The sequence below is a fragment of the Lissotriton vulgaris genome, chromosome 5 (genome assembly GCF_964263255.1).
Source record: "Lissotriton vulgaris chromosome 5, aLisVul1.2, whole genome shotgun sequence".
NCBI classification, from domain to species: domain Eukaryota; kingdom Metazoa; phylum Chordata; class Amphibia; order Caudata; family Salamandridae; genus Lissotriton; species Lissotriton vulgaris.
Genome location: NC_141693.1, coordinates 2,201,947 through 2,229,269, shown reverse-complemented (window position 1 = coordinate 2,229,269; position 27,323 = coordinate 2,201,947). Strand labels below are relative to the sequence as shown.

At 50.6% G+C, this 27,323-nt stretch overlaps 1 protein-coding gene across 1 annotated transcript in view; it reads left to right on the top strand.

Moving 5' to 3' along the window:
* The first annotated feature begins 23,277 nt into the window (after positions 1 to 23,277).
* LOC147709947 (large ribosomal subunit protein uL18B-like) overlaps positions 23,278 to 27,323 on the top strand; it is a 38,163-nt gene continuing 34,117 nt past the window's right edge. Inside the window, exon 1 of the mRNA XM_086920607.1 lies at positions 23,278 to 23,414. Within this exon, the coding sequence (XP_086776733.1) occupies positions 23,412 to 23,414 (3 nt within the window). The 5' untranslated portion in view covers positions 23,278 to 23,411. The remainder of the gene's footprint in view (positions 23,415 to 27,323) is intronic.

Here is a 27,323-nt window from a genome sequence, read left to right as displayed (position 1 = left end):
GGATCCATCGAACTTTCATCACTGGTCGCCTGCCAGCAACTTCTTTCTTCCAGGCTCCTGGTCCGTCTACGAGGATTCCCGACGTCTTTTGAGACATATGCAGCTGCAGCCCCTGGGCTAGGTAACTTCGGCATTTCGGTGCCCCAGCATAGCCTCACTATCCAAGGGTCAGAATCCACTTTCGTTTTCTCCCTACCATGTCGGGTTCGCCCGAGAACACTAACTTTGTCATTACTAGCTACCATAGACTTTGTCCCGCATCACGCGTGAGAGTGCACACTCTGCACCCGAGTCCCCTAGGCCTCCTAGAAGTAATCTGAAGATTCTATAGTCAAGTCCTAGCGATTCCTAAGCCTGTTAGTACTGTACTTACCTGCTAGTAATTTCGCATTCCACTTTCAGAGTATATGGTTTTCCGTGCCCCTCGGGCATTTGTAAATACTGTGCTAACTTAAGTATTTTCGTAAGAGTTTTGTTTTGTGCTTAGTACCCTGTCCTCATAAAGAGTACAGGGCTGTTGTGATTCTTAATAAATATCTTGTTTATTTTCATAACACTTGTGTGGTGTCCTTTCACTGGGTATTCAAGGGGTATATGTGTGGTAAACAGCTGGCTTAACACGCCCTCTCGAGTCTTTAGCCTTAGACTGCTCGTATCCACGCTACTAGGATAGCTGGTCTATAAGGTTGACTTACAACCAATCATCAATAAGGGTTGCTGGACTGATACATAGTGTTCACTAGAATAGTGACCACTGCATATCAGGCCACCTTCTCACATTGGTGAGCAGCGGTTGGGATTTGAGCTTGCTGTTGTTTTACCACACGTATCCTAAGAATATCTTGTTGAAAGATCACATAAGTACTGTTAGGTACATATAACTTAGCTTAGAATACTCTGAGTTCTACTGAACCAGCTGTTGCAGCTCCTCAAGGCTTAGCACACCTTGGCTGCAACTCTTAGCAAGGGATCAGTAGGCAAACACATAGTGTAGGTAGGTGCATCACTTACACCACACTAGAAACAGTATGTCAGACAAAGGAGGAAACTCTGAGTCTCCCCTTGTGTCAGTGGACCCTCCACAGGTCCCCACTTCCAGATATACTGTTCTTAGCTTCAGGGAGTTGAGACAGGTGTGTACCTCCAGGAAGATAAGACAGGGGTCTAACCCCACAACTTCCTTTCTGATTGGTCTCTTAGAGGCTTATGATGCCAGTAGGGCTGGTAACCCAGACCCTTCTAATCCAGATGGGAGTATGCCCTCCTTACAGGGACCCTTTGATAGCCATGACCATCCCCTCCAGGAGGCAGATGATGCTGAGGATGAGGATGAGGATGAGTTGTCAGGGGATGAGGCAGATAAGGGACAGGTAGAAGTCAGCAGACTAACCAGGTCCAACTTAAGCAGACATGAGATTGGTACTGGGGGACCCCTGGGGCCACTCTCAGGTCAGCTTAACATTGGGAATGGACGAGTTAGGTCTCTATCAAGAGGCTCTAACAGATCCCTTCGAACCAATGGCTCTCACAACTCTTCTCACAGAGGGATGACTTCCCCTCAGAGGAGAGTGTATGAAGCTGAAGAAAGGGCAGTCAAACTGAGGATTGAAAGGGAAGAACTTGCCCTGGCCAAAGAGAGACTTGCCTTTGCTAGAGAGCAAGAATTATGTGGGCTACAGCCCACTGGTGGCAGCAATAAACCTAGCAATAGGGAAAGGAGTTTTGATACAAAACACCTGGGTAAGATAGTGCCCCCCTTTAAACAAGGGGATGACATCCACAAATGGATTACTGCTTTGGAGAGGGCCTGCACTGTGCAAGGTGTTCCCCAGAGTCAGTGGGCAGCTATCTTGTGGCTCTCCTTTGAAGGTAAAGGAAGAGACAAGCTCCTCACTACTAGAGTGGAGGATGCTAACAATTACCAAATCTTGAAAAATACACTGATTGATGGGTTTGGCCTAACCACTGAGCAGTACAGGTTGCTGTTCAGAGATACCCAGAAAACTCAGTCTCAAGATTGGGCTGACTTTGTAGATTGTGCCACTAAGGCTTTGGAGGGCTGGTTGCTGGGCAGTAAGGTTACTGATTATACAGGATTGTACAATTTGATCATGAGAGAACAAATTTTAAACAATTGTCAGAACCAGTTGTTGCATCAGCATCTTGTTGACTCAGATCTGACCTCTCCCCAAGAATTGGGAAAGAAGGCAGACAGATGGGTCAGAACAAGAGTTAAACAGAACCAGGGCCAGAATCAAGGTGGTCAGAAGAAAGCAGACCTGAAGGGTAAAGATTCTAAGGGGGAACAAAATGACCAGAAGTCTTCGACAGGTCCCCAACAACCCAAAGAGGGTGGGGGTCAGGCTCCCCAGAAGAAGAAAAACCAAGAAGGCCAATCTAAAAGGTGGTGCCAATACTGCAAAAGTAAAACTCACTGGTTTAGTGAGTGCACCAAGAAAGGAGGAGGGCAGACTCCTGCCACTGCAGCCCCTAAGGCACCTGTGCCCCCTAGTACAGTCAGCAGTGGTAGTGCACCTCCCAAGGGTTTAGTAGGGTTAACCCTGGGTTCTGAGGGGAGTGACAACTTAGTTGGCACACTCACTCAGGTTGTCCTTGTTTGTACAGGGGATGTGGATATGTCCCCTGATATAAGTCCCAATACTTTGGGCAAATACAGACAGACACCTTTCATTAATGGAAAAATGGCTCAGGCCTATAGGGACACTTGTGCCAGTGTCACCATGGTGACACCTAACTTTGTGGACCCTGGACAGATCATGCCAGGTACAGATTTCCTGGTGACCAATGCAAGCAATGTCACTACCAATCACAGTATGGCAATTGTAGCTTTCTCCTGGGGAGGGGTAACTGGCCAAAAGAAGGTTGTAGTTAGTTCAGACCTCCCAGTGGATTGTTTGTTGGGCAATGATTTGGAGTCATCACAATGGTCAGAAGTGGAGCAGAGGACTCACATGGAAATGTTAGGTTTGACAGCACATGTGTTTGCTGTGACTAGGTCACAGTTCATGAAATTCCCTACTGAACAGTTGCTGGATCCTGTAACAATGTACCAGACACCTTCCAAGAAAAAGAGCAGTAGGGTTAAGGCTGTGCCTTCCCCCTTGCCCCAGGTTGTGGATCAAGTCTCAGAGGAGGCTGATCTACAGGAATTGAGGGAAACTGAGCCTAGAGAGTTTGAACTTGATCAAGTTGAATTCTTGGGTTCAGGGGGACCCTCAAGGGAAGACCTGGGGAAGGACCAGTTAGACTGCCCTTCTCTTGAACCCCTCAGACAGCAGGCTGCTGCTGAGGCTGCTGGGAACGCCACAGGTACCCACAAGGTATACTGGGAAGATGGACTCCTGTACACTGAAGCAAGAGACCCCAAGCCTGGCATGACCAGGAGGCTGGTTGTACCCTTGTCTCAGAGAGGTTTCCTCCTTACCTTGGCCCATGAGATTCCCTTAGCAGGTCACTTAGGCCAGACAAAGACTTGGGACAGGCTTGTCTCACACTTTCACTGGCCTCACATGAATGAGGATACCAAGGAGTTTCGTCGCTCCTGTGTCACTTGCCAAGCCAGTGGTAAGTCAGGTGGCACAACAAAGGCCCCCCTTATACCAATGCCTGTGGTGGGGGTGCCCTTTGAAAGAGTGGGGATTGACATTGTTGGTCCAATGGAACCCCAGACAGCATCAGGGCACAAGTTTATACTGGTGGTAGTGGATCATGCCACCAGGTATCCTGAAGCTATTCCACTTAGGACCACTACAGCACCTGTAGTGGCAAGGGCCCTAGTTGGAGTGTTCTCCAGAGTGGGCTTCCCTAAGGAGGTTGTCTCTGACAGAGGTGCAAACTTCATGTCAAGCTACTTAACTGCTATGTGGAAGGAGTGTGGTGTCAACTACAAATTCACTACACCCTATCATCCACAATGCAATGGGCTTGTTGAAAGGTTCAACAGGACCCTAAAAGGGATGATTCATGGACTACCTGAAAAGCTCAGGCGTAGATGGGATGTCCTGATTCCCTGCCTTCTGTTTGCTTACAGAGAGGTCCCACAAAAGGGGGTTGGTTACAGCCCTTTTGAACTTTTGTATGGGCATCCTGTGAGACGCCCCCTGTGTTTGGTGAAGGAAGGATGGGAGAGACCTCTCAAAAAGCCTGCAACCAGCATAGTGGACTATGTACTTGGTCTCCGCTCCAGGATGGCTGAGTATATGGAGAAGGCATCTGAAAACCTTAAGGCCAGTCAAGAACTTCAAAAAGCTTGGCATGACCAAAAGGCTGTCCTGACTGTTTATCAGCCTGGACAGAAGGTGTGGGTGTTGGAGCCAGTGGCCCCAGCAGCACTCAAAGACAAATGGTCTGGGCCCCACACAATTCTTGAGCAAAAGGGAGAGGTCACCTACCTGGTGGACCTTGGAACTCCCAGGAGCCCCCACAGGGTGCTCCATGTCAACAGGCTCAAAGCATATGTCGACAGGAAGGACATGAGCTTGCTCATGGCCATAGATGAGGGACAGGAGGAAGGGAGTGACCCTCTCCCAGACCTGCTCACTCAGAATCCTGATGATGGGTCAGTAGATGGTGTTGTCTTTTGTGGCAGCCTCTCTGAGCATCAACAGAAAGACTGTAAACAGGTTCTTCAGTCTTTCAGACATATGTTTTCTCTGACACCCAGTCAGACCAATTGGTGTACCCGTGAGGTTGACACTGGGGACAGCCTGCCAGTTAAGAGTAAAATCTACAGGCAGCCTGATCATGTTAGAGACTGCATAAAAACTGAAGTGCAGAAAATGTTGGAGTTGGGAGTCATTGAACCCTCAGATAGCCCTTGGGCTAGTCCAGTAGTTCTAGTGCCAAAACCTCACACCCAGGATGGTAAGAGAGAGATGAGGTTCTGCGTAGACTACAGGGGTCTCAATGCAGTCACTAAGACTGATGCCCACCCAATACCAAGGGCAGATGAGCTTATAGATAGATTGGCTTCTGCCAACTACTTAAGCACATTTGACTTAACAGCTGGGTATTGGCAAATCAGGTTAGCTGAGGATGCCAAGCCCAAGACAGCATTTTCAACCCCTGGTGGGCATTATCAATTTGTGGTAATGCCCTTTGGTCTGAAAAATGCACCTGCCACCTTCCAAAGGTTGGTGAATCATGTTCTCACTGGGCTGGATGACTTCTGTGCAGCATATCTAGATGAGATTGCTGTCTTTAGCTCCACCTGGGAGGATCACCTGGTCCACCTGAGGAAAGTGTTAGAGGCTCTGCAAGCAGCAGGCCTCACTATCAAGGCCACCAAGTGCCAGATAGGGCAGACACAGGTTGTATACCTGGGCCACCTTGTAGGTGGAGGCCAGGTTCAGCCACTGGAGAGCAAAATACAGTCAATCAGGGACTGGGCTCCTCCAACCACCCAGACTCAGGTTCGAGCTTTCTTGGGCCTGACTGGTTACTACAGAAAGTTTGTCAGGAACTATGGATCAATTGTGACCCCATTAAATGAACTGACAAGTAAGAAAATGCCAAAAAAGGTTCAGTGGACAGCAGGCTGTCAAAAAGCATTCGATGACCTAAAGCAGGCCATGTGCACAGCACCTATCCTTAAGAGTCCAGACTACTCCAAACCATTCATTGTCCAAACAGATGCTTCTGAGTTGGGTGTGGGAGCTGTTCTATCTCAACTGAATTTTGATGGTCAAGACCAGCCCATTGCTTTTATAAGCAGAAGGCTGACCCCCAGAGAGAAGAATTGGTCAGCTATTGAGAGGGAGGCCTTTGCTGTGGTTTGGGCCCTGAAGAAGCTGAGGCCATACTTGTTTGGCACTCACTTCAAGATTCAGACCGACCATAAGCCCCTCTTGTGGCTAAATCAGATGAAGGGTGAAAACCCCAAACTGCTTAGGTGGTCCATTTCCCTACAGGGGATGGACTTTACAGTGGAACATAGACCTGTTACTGATCATGGCAATGCCGATGGGCTCTCCAGATATTTCCACTTAGAACAAGAAGACTCACCTGGTCAAGGTTAGCTTATTGTCCCAAAGTTTGGGGGGGGGTCATGTAGGAGAGTAGGGTCTGCAATCCTATGATCACCCAGATTTTTTGCTTTTGTTTCACTGGTTTACGACTTTCTCTGGCTGTGGGCCTGCCAATCAGACCCACAGCCTGGCTGTTCTCTTTCTAAATTACAACATGTACCCTAGGTGCATTTACCAATTGGTACTGGGCCACCTTATCAGACCCTGTAACTCAGGGCATAGGTGTACCCAGGGCTGCCAGGGGCTGCAGCATGTATTATGCCACCCCTGGCTGGCCTCCTAAATTTGACACAACTGGCTGCATGACAGCTGGGGCAAAGTCGTGTAATCACCCTTTGCTGTAGGTGTAGTATACCTATACCTAACCCTAAAATGGACACACAGATTCCTATCAGTCACTCCTATGGCAGGCCTTAACAATCCTGAAGGCAGAGTGCTTGGAATCGTGTGAGATGGTGCTCTGGCATGAGCTGAGCCTGTCTGCAGCTTGCGGAATCAAGTCCTAATAGCTGTTCCATGATATCGCATACCATATACTCTTAAGTGCATTATAATCCTCGCGGTTAAATGCTATCTTTGGTATTGCTTTATCAATACATGTCGAGTAAGGTGTCATACGAATTGGAATACTAACCCCTCGCCAATTCTGGCGACGGGGTTAGCATTCCACCCTTCTAGACGGACACGACATGTATGTAACTGTGAACCCCGGTTAAAGTTAAACGAAGCCTCAGCTCCACAAAATGGATGCTGCCACCACAGACACGAGTCTGACCCCCTGCAGCTGGGAGTCCTTCCAGCGAGGGGAGCCTGGACAAAGGGTTTCCTGTCAGGGGCGGTGCTAGCACCGTCCCAGACATGGTTTTGTGTATCCTGGGTAGGCAGGGCTTTTCAGGAAGGTGACTGCTGAGTGGCACCCCGGTGCTCACTACGCATAGGCCAGTCTGAACCAGTTCCAGGGGCACACCAGCCCCTGGCCTGGGGAAGTCCGGCATGGCAGAGGGGTGTAACCACCCCCCTCCTAGTCCCACCCATAGGCAGGGCCTAGTCACCGGGTCAGCCCCCTTTTTTAGTATAAAGATGGGAGCGGGCCCCCTGTTCAAATTAGATCATCTTTGGAATCAAGACACGACTTTCTGCGAAAGACATCAAGATTTCCTTCTTCAAGATTCTCCCTTGTGGCTAAGGAGTAGTCACCCTGCATCAAGCGGGCACCATCCTAAGAACACTGCGGTCTGCTGCAAGTCCTTCTTCATGAATCCGACGACCCAGCTCGACGAGACCCGGCTTCCCTGGCACCTCTGACCTCTACTCACCTCTACAGCAAAGCTGAGAACCGTGAGTGCGACGAGACCTCGAGGGACCGACGATCGCCAAGACTGCACGACTTCTTTGCAACAAGCCCACCGTGTGCTCCACTGGTGAGTGCTTTGGGGTCCGAGAAGCCCCAACCCTGAGCAGCGCCAGCACCGAAGATCAGCCCTCCAGCATCTCCACGATCTGCGTGGGGCCCTTCTGCTTTTGCGTGCTCACCGCGCTGTGTGGCTACTAGCCGGCCGGCTTGTGGCCTTCTTCACGACGCCCGACGACATCACTGCTGCTGGTCTGGTTGCTCCAGACTGGCCCTTGCTTCCTTCTTCAAGAGAGGCACCCCGGACCCTCCTGGTCCACTCCAGACGCCATTTTGAGTCCACCGCGTGGGCTTGAATTTGCCAAGGCTTTGTTGCCCAATCCTGGGTCCAGCGACGCCGACAGCTTCATCCATCGTGGGACAGCTCGCTCCTCCATCCTGGTCGCCGACAACGCCTCCTGGTCCGTGAGATCTGCGAGCACAGCGTCACCCACTCACCTAGTCGAGGTGACTACCATCCGGTGCCCTCCTGGTGCCACCTGACTACTGGCTAGTAGTCTCGAACTTGGTCCCCTCTGCTTTCAGGTGTCATCTTCCTTCGATCCAGGCTTGGATCCATCGAACTTTCATCACTGGTCGCCTGCCAGCAACTTCTTTCTTCCAGGCTCCTGGTCCGTCTACGAGGATTCCCGACGTCTTTTGAGACATATGCAGCTGCAGCCCCTGGGCTAGGTAACTTCGGCATTTCGGTGCCCCAGCATAGCCTCACTATCCAAGGGTCAGAATCCACTTTCGTTTTCTCCCTACCAGGTCGGGTTCGCCCGAGAACACTAACTTTGTCATTACTAGCTACCATAGACTTTGTCCCGCATCACGCGTGAGAGTGCACACTCTGCACCCGAGTCCCCTAGGCCTCCTAGAAGTAATCTGAAGATTCTATAGTCAAGTCCTAGCGATTCCTAAGCCTATTAGTACTGTACTTACCTGCTAGTAATTTCGCATTCCACTTTCAGAGTATATGGTTTTCCGTGCCCCTCGGGCATTTGTAAATACTGTGCTAACTTAAGTATTTTCGTAAGAGTTTTGTTTTGTGCTTAGTACCCTGTCCTCATAAAGAGTACAGGGCTGTTGTGATTCTTAATAAATATCTTGTTTATTTTCATAACACTTGTGTGGTGTCCTTTCACTGGGTATTCAAGGGGTATATGTGTGGTAAACAGCTGGCTTAACACGCCCTCTCGAGTCTTTAGCCTTAGACTGCTCGTATCCACGCTACTAGGATAGCTGGTCTATAAGGTTGACTTACAACCAATCATCAATAAGGGTTGATTGGACTGATACATAGTGTTCACTAGAATAGTGACCACTGCATATCAGGCCACCTTCTCACAACGTCCATCAGAAAGTAACAGCACATGAAGCGGTAGGGTCACACCCGGCTCCCCGGGGAACTCAGGTAACAGCGACCTCAGGCCTTGTCGCAGCCGGACATAATAAAACATTTCAAGCGGGGAGTACGCCCCACCCCCAAAGAACTGCTCCAGGGTACGGAAGGTGCCCTCACGAAACAGGTCACCCCAGGTAAGTATCGCAAGACGACTGCACAGGCGCTGGAACCCAGTTTCCTGCAGAAGAGACAGAGCAGGGTGATATATCAGAGGCAACGCAGGCGAGTAGAGAAAAGCAACACCCAGCGCCTTTGCGATACGCTTCCATGCATCAACAGTGCAGGTAACCGTCGTTTGGTGTGTGTCAATGTCCCCAACTTTACCCAGGACCATGCCCTCCAATGGGAGAGGATGAGCAACCCACTGTTCAGCGGCCACCTGAGGCATAAACGGCGTGGGGCGCATCCAGTGGTAGGCGTAGTGCGCTTGAGCGCTGACATAATACAGTTCAAAATCAGGGACGTCGAAGCCCCCATCGACATAAGGCAGCGTCAGCGTAGCCCACGCCACTCGTGGCTGTTTGCCCCCCCAGAACAGCCGAAGCAACTCCGAGCGGAGACGAGTGAAAAAATAAGCCCCAGGATAATACGGAATGTTTTGAAACAAATATAAGAAGCGGGGTAACACCACCATTTTAATGAGAGATGCTCTACCCGCCATAGACAATGGTAAAGACATCCACCTCGTTATGCTATCTGCTAACTTAGTTATAGCCACACCGTAATTAAGCCGGAGCGTCTCCTCCTTGAGCAATGACACAACAATACCCAGATACCGCAGCTCCGAGTCACACCACTCCAGGGGGTAGTCAAGTGGGAAACGATGAACCGCTGCAGTGAGTGGAAAGAATTGGGATTTCTGCCAATTGATATGAACTCCAGATATACCGCCAAAGACAACAAACTCACGTAGCATCGCGTTAAGATTCAACTGCGGATCCTTCACATAAAGGGTAACATCATCAGCATACAGGGATATGCCAATCTGCCGCTGAAGACAATTAAACGCACTCTGTTGATGGAATTGCCGAATCCTACATGCAAGAGGCTCTATAGCAATGGCAAACAAGAGGGGAGAGAGTGGACACCCCTGCCTGGTCCCTCTCGTGATCGGGAAAGGGGAGGACAACACACCATTCACAACCACTCTGGCCATAGGGTCAGTGTAAAGTAATTTAACCCATGATATGAAAATTCTGGGAAAGCCCATCCTGCACAGAACATCTATTAAATAACCCCATTCCACCGAGTCAAACGCTTTTGTCGCATCTAGAAAAATAGCAGCCACCGGGAGCTCTGGGGCTATGGTTGGAATCAAGGAGAATAATGTACAAAGATTATGGGACGTCGCCCGTCCAGGCACAAATCCTGACTGGTTAGGCAGCACTATAATGGGCATAAGCTCAGAGAGACGCATCGCCAACACCTTGGCCAGAATTTTAACATCGCAGTTGAGCAATGAAAGAGGCCTATAGGAACCCACGTCAAGGGGATCTTTTCCAGGTTTGAGCAAAGAGGTGATTGCAACTTCCCTCATTGACCCTGGTAGGCGCCCTACCTCAAGGGATTCCTCGAATACCTCCCGCAACACCGGAGCCATAATATCCACGTAACATTTATAAAATTCGGCGGGGAGACCATCAAGGCCTGTAGCCTTGCCATTATTAAGAGACATGATGGCACTCCTGACCTCATCGACCTCCAGGGGCCTACCCAGAAAAGCCCTATGATCGTCAGAGAGCCAGCAAAGCCACAACTCATCCAGAAACCCCCCATATCTCACATCTCCTGAGTGCTGGGAAGTGTATAAGTGTGTGTAGTGTTGCAGAAACGTGTCCCGAATAGTCGTCGTGTCCGTACAGCGCGTACCATCAGCCAAGACCAGTTCCAAGACATCCGAACTATGCCTCTGGTGTCTCGTGAGAGCAGCAAGCACCTTCCCCGGTCTTTCACCTTCACAATACCGTCTAGCCACCCAGTATTTTCCCCTATGCTTCGCTTCCCTGGCCGCTTCTTCCTCGTATTCCGAAAGTTTACCTCTAAACTGGTGCATGAGATCAGGGTCAGAGCCATCAAGCAGTCTACGCTCTAGGCGTCGTAGGTCGGCTTCTAAGCCAGCAAGTGTACGAACAATAGTCCTGAGTACCCCACAACTCTTGGAGATTGTGACCCCCCGGATCGTAACTTTGAATGCCTCCCATATCACCTCCACACTGTCCACAGACCCCCTATTCCTCGGGAAGAAAGCCTCTATTTCCTCGCCCAGCTCTGCCTTAAAGACGGGGTCCAGAAGGGCCGATGGGAAGAGCCTCCAAGGCGGTCGCGGTCGGTGCAATCTAGGCACTGACACCACAACCCTAACTGGACAGTGGTCAGAGTATGTCCTTGGGAGGTGTGTCACCCCACGCAATCCAGCCACTAGTCCTCTGGAAAGGAAGATATAATCCAACCTCGCCCAGGTACGGGCCTGCGTCATGAAATGCGTGCCCTCCTTAACAGTGGGGTGTCTACCAGCCCTGCCTCTTCCACAATGCCCCGCATGACATCCCTGGCCTGAACGTTGTATTGATGACTCCCCTCCGATCTGTCCTCAAGAGCCCCCATTGCCAGATTAAAATCCCCCCCCCACACAATATAGGAAGCGTCTACAGCAAGCACATGACCCCACAGTGCAAGAAAAAAAGCAGGAGTATCAACATTCGGTGCATAACAATTCACAAAAAGCACGGTGATCTGCCCAATCCTCCCCCACAACAGTACATATCTCCCGTCAGAGTCTAAGTGCGATCCCAACTCCTGGAAGGTAAGTGATTTCTTAATCAATATTGCAACCCCCCTTGCATAAGAGGAGTACGATGAAAATTTCCTCACAGTGGCCCACCTCCCTCCAAACGCATGTGCCGGTGACCGGCGCAGATGTGTTTCCTGCAGAAGCGCCACCTGTATGGCATGTCGGTCCAGATATTGCAGCACACTACGACATTTCCTGGCATCATTGAGCCCACGCACATTCCAAGAAAGAATCGATATCCTATCCAACACTTCGACTGACATTACTCACAAGGAATACGTGCCAGGGAACCCCGAAACCCCGCAGCAGGCACACCACACGAGTCAAAACAGTAGGCTGTAGCCGCCGCACACTCACTCCACCTAGTAACACGAAAATCACAGTCATCCATGCCGTCTTCCAAACCCAGAACCAACCCCCCCCTCCCAGAACCAAACAGAGCACAACCGTGCAACAGGCACGCAGTACCACACGAGAACATTCTGCCTGCAGCATTTCCAGCAAGTGAATGTAAAATTACCAAAGCGTCCCTTCCCCCCACCACCCACCTGACCAACCCCAACCTGCCAGGACCCCCTACCACCCCCCCTCCCCACACCACAGACATCCATCCATCCGTCCAGAAAAACAGTCGCACAACAAAGTAAAGTGTAAACATTGAAGGGGTATTCCCGTTGGGGGTGCCCACCAGAGGTGCACTTCACCACCCTCTCACACTATGCCGCCCTTCCAGCCGATTAGGCAAAGATACGAGGCAGGCACAGTGCTGGGGTGGGCGCCCGGAGCAAAGAATAAAAAAACCAACCATCGCCACCCCAATAATCACAACATACGGCCTCTCGGAGCGGTCCGGAGGTTCACCTATCCGCCCACAAAAGCACATGTCTGTTGAAAAACAGCCGCTAGCGGCAGATGTAGCAGTATCAATATGAAGTGTTCAACACAGTCATCATGCTATCAAAAACCTGGTCAGGCGTCCTCTTCCTCTCCCGCCGATTGGTGATCATTCTGTCCCAGTCCATCCTGGCGGCCAGCAGCAGCCCGTTCCCTCTTCAGCCGCTTCACAAAGTCTTCCGCCTGCTGCGGATTTGTGAAAAAAGTCTGCTTCGCCTGATGAGTGATCCTTAATTTTGCAGGGTAGAGCAAGGCGTAGTCCACCTGGAGGTCCCTAAGCTTCTTCTTAACCGCCAAAAATGTACGCCGTTGCTCCTGCACCATCGGAGTGAAGTCCGGGTAGATGGTGAAGTTGACCCCCTCGAAGGAAAGTGAGCGGGAAGTGCGAGCTGCATGAAGAGCCGCATCACGATCCCGATAGTTCAGGAGGCGAGCAATGATAGGGCGCGGAGCCGCACCGGAGGCCGGTCGCGGTCCGAGCGAACGGTGTGCCCGCTCCACAATAAACTGGGTAGAAAAGGCCTCCGCCCCAACTGCCCCGACCAAGAGTCTTTCCACATACGTTTCCATCTTCCCAACATTCGTCGTCTCCGGCACACCCACTACGCGAATGTTGTTGCGCCGACTTCTCGCCTCCAACTCCTCATTCTTGGCGGCTATCACTCGTAGGATATTGTCCATCCTCGCCAATTGAGTGGTATGAGTGGCCGCAGTGTTGTCGTGATCCGAGATTCGCTGTTCCGCCGTAGTCAGGCGCTCTTCATGGACATCAAGTTTCTGTACTACCGCGTCCATGCGGGAGGATAGTTTGTCCACTTTGTCCACTATGGTGGCGAAGCCCTGCCGCATCTCCTGCATCATCTGCTGGAAATCAGGGGTGGCCGGCTGCGAGACAGCATCAGCGACAGGCAGAGGTGGAGATCGTGAGGTCCCAGCCTCCTGTACCAGGCGTGCGCCCCTTCTAGAAGCCGTAGAGTCAAAGGAGAGCTTAGGTTGCTTATTGTCAGGTTTGCCCATGGTGATACTCACACAGCATGCACTAATGGCGTGAATAGGGAGGCAAGGGGGTTGATTCTCGAGAACAAGTCCACGGTCAACCCGGTAATGCACTCAACAGGAAACGCGACGCAAAAAATGTCAAAAGTGGGTCGTAGAATGCACACCTCCGCACGGCATCGCCAGCACCCTCAGTGCAGACACAGCAGGCCGACACTGCCAACAGGGCAGCCGTACTGACGATAATAGGACGTAGTCCAATGGGGCACAGTAATGACCCTGTCCACCACACCACAGAGTAGAAAGGGTAGTGCCACTCACAGCCCTCGAACAGGGACAGCGTGCAGGAGTCAGCTCCAACAACGTCTCGCAGGGTCCAGGGTGGTGCAATCCAGGATCACCAGGCAGAGCAGGCGCAGTAGGGGGCAACCGTGGACTATGGCAGGCAGATGGTGCCAGCGCCGCAACATCCAGCGGAGGGTCCCGCCGTGGAGACTGGCACGGCAGGCTCCGCAATACGGCGACTGCTGCAATGAAAAAGGGCGCCAAATGGAAAAAGTCTAGGTCCGCCGTGCCACGCTAAATAATGCCACTTTTAAACCTTATTCCGATGTATAGCGCACTCTTGCTCACCCCATGTAGATTTCAATCGGCCTTAGCAGCTCCGCATATGGGGGGCACGAGCAGGCGTACATGCCCCGCCACTCTCCTCCGTGCAATGGCCGCGTCCGGTTCCAGGGATAGACCGCAGCCTCTACTTCAGTTCTGATGCCACAATCCCTGGCGCCACCCGCACCAGCGTCACTCACCCAGCGCTGCCGTCCACGGGCCAAAGGGGCAGCAACCGGTCGCCACCAGTCAAGCAGGCACGAAGAAGCACCGAGGGGGGAGGGGGACAGGCCCTCTCCCACGTGTGCAGCCGCGGACAAAAGTGGGCCGGCACGCCGGGCCACAGAGCGTCCGCTCTCCAGAGCGTGCGGCGGCGAAATCTCCGGACCCTCTAGCGTCGGCAAGGAACCTCCGGTCGGGACAGGATTTTAGCCGAGGGCAGTCCGTGGCCAACCAGAGCAGAATCCGGGATCAGGGCAGGGAAAGGCGACGGTCAGACAGGATTTCTAAGCGGATGAAGGCTCCGGGCTGCAGGAGCCTCACGGCAGTGCGGCCATGCTGCAGTGCGCCCTCTAGCGCCCCCCCAGTTCATGGAAGCCTTGCCTTATGGCACTCAGCGGTGGCTCAGACAACATTCAGGCCTTACCGCTGACCAGGCCATTGAGATGGCATCGAACTACAATAGAGCAATGCCACGAGCCTTCCCTTGGGATACGGACAAAGGCAACAAAGGACCTATGGGGTTGGCAAAACCAGCACCAGAACCGTTGAAACCCCGCCCCATAAGATATGAGCCTCCAACCCAAAGAGGCCCTCAATGCTTTGACTGTGGAGAGTGGGGACACATAGCTAGAATGTGTCCCCGGAAACGATCAACAGAGGAACCTATGGAGGTCGGCTACATACCTAAGGCCGTGATGTATACGGCGGAGATGGGACCCTCCTTCTACGCAAGGGTAATAGTGAACAGTAAATGCATAAAAGCCCTTCTAGACTCCGGTTGTAAACAATCGGTCATAAAAAAACTGCATGTACTACCCTCCCAGGTGGGCCCTGATCTACTGGTACACATTAGATGTGTACATGGAGACGTGAAACCTTATCCGGTGGCTCATCTTACTCTTAGGCCCCTGGGTGGAGAGCCTTGTGTAGTGAAGGTAGGGGTGGTAGAGTCGTTGCCCGAAGACCTAATCCTGGGGTTGGATAATCCTGACTTTTTTAATCTCTTTCGCAAGCAGTTGGAACTACCAAGAGAAGCATTTATTACAACCGATCCTTGGGAGATAGATCGGAGTTTCAAATTTGCGCAGAGTAATGACCCAACGCTCTTGAATGCATGGGAGGCAGTCCATGTAAACGAAACCACACCGTCCCAAGGGTATCCCAGATTCAGGATCATCAATGAACTGTTGTACAGGGAAGGGAAGTCAGGTGACTCCCCTCAGTTAGTAGTCCCAAAAGACTTTAGAGAACAGATTTTGTTCTATGCCCATACCCACCTAACAGCAGGACATAGCGGGGCAGAAAAGACCCCACAAAACATCACAAGATTGTTCTTTTGGCCTGGCATTTATAAAACCTCAGAAGAATACTGTCGACAGTGTGAGGTGTGCCAAAAGAAAAACATGAGTAGACCCCCAGCAGTACCCCTCCAACCGCTACCTATCATTGGTAATCCCTTCGAAAGAGTGGGAATGGACCTCATTGGTCCCCTGCCTCGTACCTCCAGAGGACACACCTATGCTCTTGTTGTTGTCGATTATAACACTAGGTTTCCAGAAGCCTTTGCTCTCAGTGCTCCGACAACACGGAATGTAGCGGATAAATTAATCGAATTGTTTTCAAGGGTGGGGTTCCCGAGGGAGATCCTCACGGATCAGGGGACACCCTTTGTGTCAAAAATGATGGCGGAAGTGTGTAAGACCCTGGAACTGAAACACATACGCACCTCGGCCTACCATCCACAAACGGATGGGTTGGTTGAGAGATACAACCGTACTCTCAAATCTACGTTAAAGAAAATGTTGACTGCCGAAAATAAAGACTGGGACAAGTTGTTGCCTTTGGCTCTCTACGTGTTGCGGGCCCAGGTACAGAGTAGCTTGGGGTACTCCCCGTTTGAGTTGTTATATGGGCGACAACCTAGGTCGCTCTTAGAGATTACGAAAGAGGCCTGGGAAAAAGAAGGGGAGGCGGAACAGAGGTCGCTATTGGAATATGCCAACCAGTTGAAATCCCGGCTGGGTAAACTCAGGGACCTGGCATATTCCAACCTGGAGAGATCCCAGGAGAATCAGAGACACCAGTATGACAAAGGTAAGAAATGGCGGACGTTGAACAAGGGGGATTGGGCATTAGTGCTTCTCCCGTCGTCCAGCCAAAAATTCAGAAGTGAGTGGAAGGGACCATACCAGGTCATGGAGACCATAGGCAAAACAACCTATCGGGTTCAAATCTCCCCGGGAAGGCAACAAACCTTCCATATCAATTTGTTAAAGAAATGGATAGGTCCACCACCCATTGCGGCGAACTTGACGTTACCGTCAAGAGACGAGGGTACTACCCTCGATAAGCTGCCCATTAATCCTGAATTGACAGAGCCTGAAAAGGAAGAGCTCTTGCAAACTCTAAAACGGTTTGCACCGATGTTTTCGGATGTGCCAGGTCACACCCATTTAGCTGAGCACTGTATAGAAACTGAACCTGGCAAGGTAGTGAAGCAAAGGGCCTACCGTATTCCAGCAGCCAGGAGAGCCGACGTAAAAAAAGAGGTCATGGACATGTTACAGCTAGGGGTCATCCGACCATCACGTAGCAACTGGGGTCACCCATAGTGATGGTTCCAAAACCGGATGGGTCCACCCGGTTCTGTATGGACTTTCGCGCCTTAAACGCCATCTCTTCATTCGATGCCTTTCCGATACCACGAGTTGATGAACTCATCGAAAGAATTGGAGAGGCCAGATATATCACCACTCTGGACTTGACTAAGGGGTACTGGCAGGTTCCCCTGCGAGAAACAGACAGGCACAAAACAGCGTTTGCCACTGATGATGGGTTGTTCGAGTTCACAGTACTACCTTTTGGGCTCCATGGCGCCCCGGCTACATTTCAAAGACTTATGAACACTGTATTGGCTCCCCACGTCAAGTACAGTTCAGTGTACTTGGATGACATTGTCATCTTTAGCAAGACCTGGAAGGACCATCTTGACCACATAGCCAGTATCTTACGGGCCCTACAAAACGCAGGCCTGCACATAAACTCGAAAAAATCAAGGGCAGCCTTTCCTAGAGTGAAGTATTTGGGATTCATGTTAGGGGAGGGGGTCATCGCTCCTCAGGAGGAGAAAATAAGAGCTATCACCAGTACCCCCTTTCCAACCACAAAAAAAGAACTACGTGCGTTCCTAGGTCTAATAGGATATTACCGGCGGTTCGTCATGAATTTTGCAGAGACCGCAGCTCCCTTGACAGACCTTCTGAAAAACAATGCCAAAAACAACATAGGGAAGAGTCCTTCTAGAGAGGCCTGCTTAGCCTTCGAACAATTAAAAGCAGCGATCACCTCCAGTCCCGTCCTGATTCCACCGGACTTTAACAAACCCTTCTCCCTGGCCACTGACGCCTCAGACATAGGAATAGGGGCAGTGTTGTCGCAAACGGGTGAAGATGGGTTGGAACACCCCATTCTCTTTATCAGTCGGAAGCTACACCCGAGAGAATGTAAATACCCCACGGTTGAAAAGGAATGCCTGGCGATCCGCTGGTCAGTGGACAAATTGAGGTACTACCTGGAGGGGAAAACATTTACGCTGTTTTCGGACCATGCTCCACTACAGTGGATGCAGAAAAACATGTCACAAAACTCCAGGGTGTTGAGGTGGTTTCTGTTCCTACAGCCATTTTCGTTCCACATAGTTCATAGGAGAGGAGTCCACAATGGCAATGCGGACTACCTGTTGAGGTCGCCCGTTCTCCCCGATCGGGAGAATCCTAGGGGGGAGCAGTGTAACGGGGCCGGGTCGGGTTGCCGAGAGGACTGGTGGATTCCTGATTGTGCCCCTTCTACTCCGCAGACTGCAACTCCAAGGGGCGACTGGGACGTGGAGCAAACCGAAGAAACGTCCACAGCCCCCTTTAAGTGGGCGTATGATGACTTCCAGGAGGACCCGCCTACCACTGACGTCGACGATCCTGGATGGGTGAAAACAGGGGAAGCCCTGTACGCGGCGTGTGACGTCATCGGCGAGCCGAGGGACAGAGGACGCGAGGAGCACCGAACGGAGGAAGAAGACAAAGGAGAAAACGGAAGGCGAAAAGAAGAAGGAAAGCCAGGAGGCCAACGATCCTGTGCTCCGCCGTGCCACGCTCCCGAGGGAGGAGTGTGGCTTAGCCAGGTACGGCGGCGTTGGGCGGCTTGGGTGGGGAGGAAGAGTGCCCCGTGTGAATAGTATACAAAGCCCCTGTGTGTGCTTAACCTCTGTGTTTCCCGTTCCCTCCCTTTACCTAATACCCGTACCCGCACCTACCCCGCAGTTCCTCACTCTTCCCTCCCGTATGTTCACCGAATCACTAGCGTGTTTGTAATATACACTGGTGTCCCTCACAACCACGGGAAACCCTTGGGTGCAGAAGCTTGTCAGGCAAAACGACTAACGGCCTCCCTCTGTCCATTTTCTCTCTTCCATGTGGCTGCACCGGGGAGAGTAACGCCGGGGACTGTACCTTGCCTGAAGTATCTTCGAACTGCTTCCCAGGAAGAAACCACTCGTCCTGCAACTCCCTCTGAACACTGGGGTCTTTCCTTAACTGTTGCCCTGCGTGCCCCGAAGACCACCACCACGGATAAAATAGAGTTTGCGAGGGAAAGACTAACGTTCCGTACAAGACGCACCTTAAAAATAAAACCGAGTTTAAAAAGATATACGGGTCAAGTGTCTGTTGAGCCAACTGTTGTCACCACCGAAAGCGTCCCTAGCCCCCCTACCCCGGCTACACCAACATTATTGAAAAGACAGATGGTCCTACACCATGGGTGTCTCCTGTCGTCATAGTCCCAAAGAAAGGCACTCCAGACAAAGTGCGCCTATGCGTAGACATGAGACTTCCCAATACTGCCATAGAGAGAGAGCGTCACCCAGGACCCCACCTGAGTGACATGATAACCGCCTTGAATGGAGCCAGGGTATTTTCCAAACTTGATCTGAACAAGGGCTATCACCAGCTGGAACTCCATGAAAAATCAAGATATATAACGACTTTCGCTACACATTTAGGTCTATTCAGATACAAAAGACTAAGTTTCGGTATTTCATCAGCAGCTGAAATCTCTCAAGAAATGATTCGACAGACCATCAGACACATACCCAACTCTATGAATTACAGTGATGACATCCTGGTATATGGGTCAAATACGCAGGATCATGATAAGGCATTGGATCGAATGTGCCATGCTCTCCTGGAGGCCAATGTGACTCTTAATAAAGATAAGTGTGAGTTCCACCAATCCACTCTCAAGTTCTTTGGCCATGTGTTTTCGGGAGCCGGCATGAGGCCTGACCCGGAGAAATTAACTGCACTCAACGCCACCAAGAGTCCCCAGGATGTCAGCCACATTCGGTCCTTTCTGGGCATGGCGAGCTACTGTGCCAGATATATCAAAGACTATGCCACCATCAGTCATCCCATGAGAATCTCACCAAGCAAGGACAACCTTTCGTATGGAGTTCTCAATGTGAGAGGGCCTTCCGGGAAATCAAACAAGCTGTTGAGGCTGCAGACAATCTGGCATACTTTAGCCCCCAAAAAAAACCTGAAATAATAGTGGATGCCATTCCAGTAGGTCTGGGTGCCATCCTGGCCCAGTATGACAAAGACAATGATCAACGGCACATTGTGGCCTACGCCAGTCGCAGTTTGACTGAAACAGAAAAGGCCTATTCTCAACCAGAGAAGGAGAGTCTCGCAGTTGTCTGGGCCTGTGAGCACTTTCACGTCTTCATTTATGGCAAGCACTTCACAATGATAACAGATCATCAGGCGTTGGTCACCATATTTGGCAACCCCAATGCCAAAATGCCACCTAGAATAGAACGTTGGGGCCTGCGCCTACAGGAATACACATACACAATCATCCACAAACCGGGGAAAGGGGAGAATCCGGCAGACTACATGTCCCGACACCCTCAGGAATCCCAGGCCTCGCCTCCATCTATTGCGGAGGAATACATCCATTTTGTAGTAGGATCAGCCCGACCTCCGGCCATTCCCTTAGAGGCAATCCAGGAAGCCACTGCTCAGGATAACATTCTTCAAAAAGTCATGCGTCGACTGCGCACCCATCAATGGAGACACGACAGTGAGGAAGAGAAGATTGATCCTCAGGTCCTCCAAGAAATGCAGGCGTTCAGACACATCTGCGAAGAACTATCTGCCACCTCGGAGGGGCTCCTCTTGAGAGACCATCGGATTGTCATCCCGAGGCAGTTACGACAAGGAGTCATCAACCTGGCCCATGAAGGTCACCGGGGAGTGGTTGCAACCAAAAGAAATCTCTGTGAACGAGTCTGGTTCCCGCTGCTTGATTCCATGGTGGAGGCCACCCTCAAAGACTGCCCCCAGTGCCAACTAGTCAGCCATGGAGCACCCCCGGCTCCGCTTCAAATTACTAAATTACCAAACGGAATCTGGCAAGAACTAGCCATGGACTTCTACGGACCCCTTCAATCGGGCAAGTATGTGGTGGCTATCATGGATGAGTACTGAAGGTTTCCGATAGCCCAATTTGTGCCCTCCACTAATGCCTCCTGCACCATCGCAGTACTTGATGAGGTGTTTGCCGCCTGGGGTGTCCCAAAAGAACTCAAAACAGATAATGGCCCTCAGTTCAATGGCCAGGAATTTAGTGAATTTGCACGACACCTCAACTTTAGACATCGAAAGGTCACACCCCTGTGGCCACAGGCTAATGGCACCATTGAGAGATTCATGGCGACTCTGAAGAAAACATTCAAACAAGCCACGCTTGAAAAGAAGGACTTGCAAGTTGCCCTCAACGAAGTCCTGCGAGCCTATCGGACTACCCCGCATGCCACCACAGGAAAGTGCCCAGCCACTCTCATGCTGGGGCGACCCATCAGAAGCAGAATCCCTACATGCGAAGGTGCTCTGCGAGCAGTGTCCCCGACACAGGTCCACCAAGAAGTAGCTCTAGCTGACTACACCAACAAGAACAAGATTAAATCATACGCGAACCATCGACGGCGAGCCAAGTCTCCTTCCTTGCAGATGGGGGACTGTGTGGTGGTCAAACAAGAACAATCCCGCAAGACAGATTGCAGGTTCAAAGACGAACCGTTGGTTATCACCCAACAAAAGGGCACCATGGTCACTGCGGCATCTGACACGAGAAAGATTACCCGAAATGTATCTCACTTTCAAGAGTGCACGCCGGGCCTGAAGGAGGCTCTTGAACAAGATGGAAATATACCGGACACACAAGGACCCAGTCAAGGGGGCACAACCCAAAGACTTGATCGGCAGATTGAGGCTGACTTGGATTCTGGCGGTATGAGTCTGCGACCGAGAAGGAACATTCACAGACCGAAAAGACTGATTGAAGAACTGGATTAACGTTAGTTAGTTTTTTTGTTAACAAAGGGGGAGATGTTATGTTTTGAGCATTCTAGTAGTTGGGCGTGGGTGGAGTCATGGGGTGGAGGAAGAGGTGGGGCACGTGCAGGAAAGGGTCAGTTAGAGTAGGGACAGGGACGAGATAGGAGTGTGTTAATAAAGCTCCATTAACATCAAGTAGTGTCTGTCATTATTGCATGCACGACACTACACTGGTCGTTTCTGCAAAACGCAGACTCATCCAGCTAAGTGCATGGCGGTAGCTGATGATGCCGGCTTTATGAATGTGTAAAGATATAATTTCCGCAGCCAGTAGGGCCTCATTTACTTGCAATTACTGTTTTGAAAGCAGGGTCTGGGGGAAAGAGCGCTGTTAATAGGTGCAGGTCGAGAGATTGTGTAAGTACAGTGCAGGGTAGCGCCTCGGAGGTGGGTTGGCAGGTAAAACCTATTAGGCGCGATTCGCATCACTGGACGTGTTCCTTCGGGGGCTAGAGAAATTAAGGGGGGTGCCACAACTAACTAAAGATGTTCTGGAAGGGCGGACAGATTTATGACAAAAAATGGTTTACTTTTGTCTTGCAGAATCAGAGAATGGTACTTAAGTGACTCTTTGGAAAACAATTTTTATATGTTTAATTGGTAGAAGAGGCCAACTAAACCCTGTAGGAAAACAGTAATACTACAAGTTCCTTAATTAGGATCTTCATAAGTCAACTTTTTTTTTTATTTTCTTAAAAACCATTAACAACTGCTAACTGCCACTTCTGAACTCTGAAAAAATACAAGATTTGGCCCAAAAAAAAATCATGCACTAACATATGCAAACAGAAGCATGCATGCACCAGTGTGCTTCTGTGCACACACATTAAAGCATCACCAGGTGCAATGTAAAACAAGCAGTGGAATAGCCAATAGGTCTCGCCTTTGGGACCTTGTAAGTAAAAAAAAAAAATGAAGTAGAAGACTTCATGTTTACATTTACTTCGTATTTAGGATGCAGTAAATTTGAAGTCTTACACTTCAGTTTTTTGTACTTATAAGTTCCCAAAGGCGAGATCTATTGGCTATGCCAATGCTTGTTTAATTTTTTGGGTGGGAGGAGGGACTTGGGGAGGGGTGGGGTTCAAAAGTGCCTCTTAAGTATTTGTTGCAGAAGGCCCCGCCCATTCCCTCCAAGGCCCCGCCCTGTTCTCATAAGGTGAAGTGTGTGTTCAGGTTGGCAGGCCTGGCATTGCATCTCTAAAGGCCATAACACACATTGCTACATGCTGCTTTCCAATGCAAATAAACACGATCAAATTACAATACTAAACGAAGAGCTGCCTCTAAGCGAAACCTAAATAGAGCAGTGAGCTGTGGCTGACACCCACTCAAGGTGGCCGCCGCGTCAGGACGCGCAATATCTCCTTAAAAGTGTAGTACGCGTACTTGTTATTTCAGAGGGGAAGATTCCCTCGGGATAGCCCCTAGTTAACGCATGCGCTGTGGACCCAACATGGCGGCGCACATCAGGCGCTTCCGTACGGCAAAAGCCTACTTCCGGCCCGCGCGCCGGGGGCGGGTCCTTTTCGGCCGTCCACGGCCCGCAGCTGAAGTCGCTACCTGAGGAGTCCCGGGCAGATCGGTCCAGGCGCACAAAATGGTGAGCAGGACCGGGCCCAGAGTGGGTGTGCGGGGGCCTAGGGCCCTCGGAGAGGGGACACGGCCGCCGCCGGCGGAGGATGCGGAGGGATGGGGGCAGATTGTCACCGTTGTCCGTCGGGGTCATGATGGGGCGGGATCGGCGAAGAGCTCTTAAAGTGACAGGACCCGGACAGGGGGAGTTTAAAGTGAAGGGGGGAGCTTAAAGTGACATGGGGAAGTTTAAAGTGACAGTACCCTTACAGGGGGAGTTTATAGTGACAGTACCCTTACAGGGGGGAGTTTAAAGTGACAGTACCCTTACAGGGGGAGTTTAAAGTGACAGTACCCGGACAGGGGGAGTTTAGAGTGACGGTACCCTTACAGGGGGAGTTTAAAGTGACAGTACTCGGACAGGGGGAGTTTAAAGTGACAGTACCCGGACAAGGGGGGGGGGGAGTTTAAAGTGACAGTACCCGGACAGGGGGGAGTTTAAAGTGACAGCACAGGGGGGGGGGGGGGAGTTTAAAGGGATGGTACAGTTTAAATTTAGGGCATTCGAATCCAGATGGGAGGGGACCGAAGGGACTGAGCAATATTAAAGAGACTGCACAGAGTATAGGCGCTTAAAGAGACTGTATCTTTAGCAAAAGGAGAGTTTAAAGTGATAGTGCACTGCAAACGGGCATTCATATCCACATTGGTGGGGTACCTAAAGGTATTGAGCAGCATTAAAGGACAGCACAGGCTATAGGGCTTAAAGAGACTGCACAGAGTGTAGGACTTAGAGACTGCACAGAGTATAGGGCTTAATGTGACTGCACAGGATATGAGACTGCACAGAGTATAGGGCTAAAAGAGATTGCACAGAGTACAGGGCTGAAAGAGATTGCACAGAGTACAGGGCTGAAAGAGATTGCACAGAGTACAGGGCTGAAAGAGATTGCACAGAGTACAGGGCAGAAAGAGATTGCACAGAGTACAGGGCTGAGAGAGATTGCACAGAGTACAGGGCTGAGAGAGATTGCACCGAGTACAGGGCTGAGAGAGATTGCACAGAGTACAGGGCTGAGAGAGATTGCACAGAGTACAGGGCTGAGAGAGATTGCACAGAGTACAGGGCTGAGCGAGATTGCACAGAGTACAGGGCTGAGAGAGATTGCAGTATAAGACTGCACAGGGTATAGGGCTTAAAGTGACTGCACAGGCTATAGGGCTTAAAGTGACTGCACAGGGTATAGGGCTTAAAGTGGCCGCACAGGGTATAGGGCAACGGAGCTGCAATAGGGCGGGCGCTTAAAGTGACAGTGCATTAAGCTGCATTAACTGAGATGCGCAAGGAAGAGCTTGTGAAGTGACACTAGTATTAAAGGAGCTAGCAGGAGAGAACTTGTGAAGTGACAGTACCCTGGGTAGTATTAAAGGAGCTAGCAGGAGAGAGCTTGTGAAGTGACAATTCCCTGGGCAGTTTTAAAGGAGCTAGCAGGAGAGAGCGTGTGAAGTGACCGTTCCCTGGTCAGTATTAAAGGAGCTAGCAGGAGAGAGCTTATGAAGTGACAGTTCCCTGGGCAGTATTAAAGGAGCTAGCAGGAGAGAGCTTGTGAAGTGACAGTACCCTGGGCAGCATTAAAGGAGCTAGCAGGAGAGTACTTGTGAAGTGACAGTTCCCTGGGCAGTATTAAACGAGCTAGCAGGAGAGAGCTTGAGTAGTTACAGTGCCCTGAGCAGTATTAAAGGAGCTAGCAGGAGAGAGCTTGTGAAGTGACAGTACCCTGGGCAGTATTAAAGGAGCTCGCAGGAGAGAGCTTGTAAAGTGACAGTATCCTGGGCAGTATTAAAGGAGCTAGCAGGAGAGAGCTTGTGAAGTGACAGTACCCTGGGCAGTATTAAAGGAGCTAGCAGTAGAGAACTTGTGAAGTGACAGTACCCTGGGCAGTATTAAATGAGCTAGCTGAAGTGAAAGGTCCCAGGGCAGTATTAAAGGAGCTAGCAGGAGAGAGCTTGTGAAGTGACAGTTCCCAGGGCAGTATTAAAGGAGCTCGCAGGAGAGAGCTTGTGAAGTGACAGTACCCTGAGCAGCATTAAAGGAGCTAGCAGGAGAGAGCTCGTACAGTGGCAGTTCCTTGGGCAGTATGAAAGGAGCTAGCAGGAGAGAGCTTGTGAAGTGACCGTTCCCAGGGCAGTATTAAAGGAGCGAGCAGGAGAGAGCTTGAGTAGTGACAGTACCCTGAGCAGCATTAAAGGAGCTAGCAGGAGAGAGCTCGTACAGTGGCAGTTCCCTGGGCAGTATTAAAGGAGCTAGCAGGAGACAGCTTGTGAAGTGACAGTTCCCAGGGCAGTATTAAAGGAGCTCGCAGGAGAGAGCTTGTGAAGTGACAGTACCCTGAGCAGCATTAAAGGAGCTAGCAGGAGAGAGCTCGTACAATGGCAGTTCCCTGGGCAGTATTAAAGGAGCTAGCAGGAGAGAGCTTGTGAAGTGACAGTTCCCAGGGCAGTATTAAAGGAGCTTACAGGAGAGAGCTTGTGAAGTGATAGTACCCTGAACAGCATTAAAGGAGCTAGCAGGATAGAGCGCGTACAGTGGCAGTTCCCTGGGCAGTATTAAAGGAGCTAGCAGGAGAGAGCTTGTGAAGTGACCGTTCCCAGGGCAGTATTAAAGGAGCGAGCAGGAGAGAGCTTGAGTAGTGACAGTACCCTGAGCAGCATTAAAGGAGCTAGCAGGAGAGAGCTTGTGAAGTGACAGTACCCTGGGCAGTATTAAAGGAGCTAGCAGGAGAGAGCTTGTGAAGTGACAGTTCCCAGGGCAGTATTAAAGGAGCTCGCAGGAGAGAGCTTGTGAAGTGACAGTACCCTGAGCAGCATTAAAGGAGCTAGCAGGAGAGAGCTCGTACAGTGGCAGTTCCCTGGGCATTTCTAAAGGAGCTAGCAGGAGAGAGCTTGTGAAGTGACCGTTCCCAGGGCAGTATTAAAGGAGCGCTAGCAGGATAGAGCTCGTACAGTGACAGTATACTGAGGAGCAGCATTAAAGGAGCTAGCAGGAGAGAGCTTGTGAAGTGACAGACCAGCATTAAAGAGGCTAGCGGGAGAGATCTCGTTAAGAGACATTATACTGAGGGGCCGCATTATATGAGCTGCCCAGGGAAGAGCTTGTGAAGTGACAGTACACTGAGGGGGGATAGTATTAACAGAGTATTTAGATGAATCTCTCAAGGTGATCACGCTGTGGCGGGGATGCTAAAGGAGTAAAACGCTAACATGTTGTTGGAATGAATTGACACAAAGGTTCACGGTGTGGTTAAAGAGTCTCCTTAAAGTGTTAGCACGCTTGAGGACATGAGTGGGTCTTTTTTTTGGTAATTTTTGTATAGCGCCAGGTTGTTTACTAATAGTTACTTTGAGCTAAGTCCGCAAAGAGAATTAGGTAAGCTTACTAAAGTTGTTTGGTCTACCCTAACTGGATGCCAGGAAATGTCCTTTCTTTAGTCTTCCTGAGCCACCTGATGACGTACAGTAGCCCCTTCGTGTGCCTCCCTGAAAAGTACAGGTGTCAGAAGCTTCCTGAAAGGCAGATAGCTGGCTTCTGTTCTCAGCCTTGGACTCAGACAATTTCACTCATATACTCTAAGAACATCACTCCATGTTTCAGTCTTGTTGCCTGATTCAGTTTGTTGGATGTAGTGTGCTGGCAACTTCTGCAATTAGCTGGTATTTTCACCCAGGTGTACATGTATGAATGTACGTGGTGCTTTTATAGCACAACCCTAGCAAAAAGGCAGCAGATTGCTCACTACACAGGGTCAAAAGACGAGCATAAAGTCAAGGGTTGATAGCAGAGGCAACTGGTTTGTGGACGGTTAATGCTTTGTGATGTAGTGTTGATTATTGAGGGGAGTCTTCAACTCTTTACTAAATTGAAGTAGCGTTGGGCGGT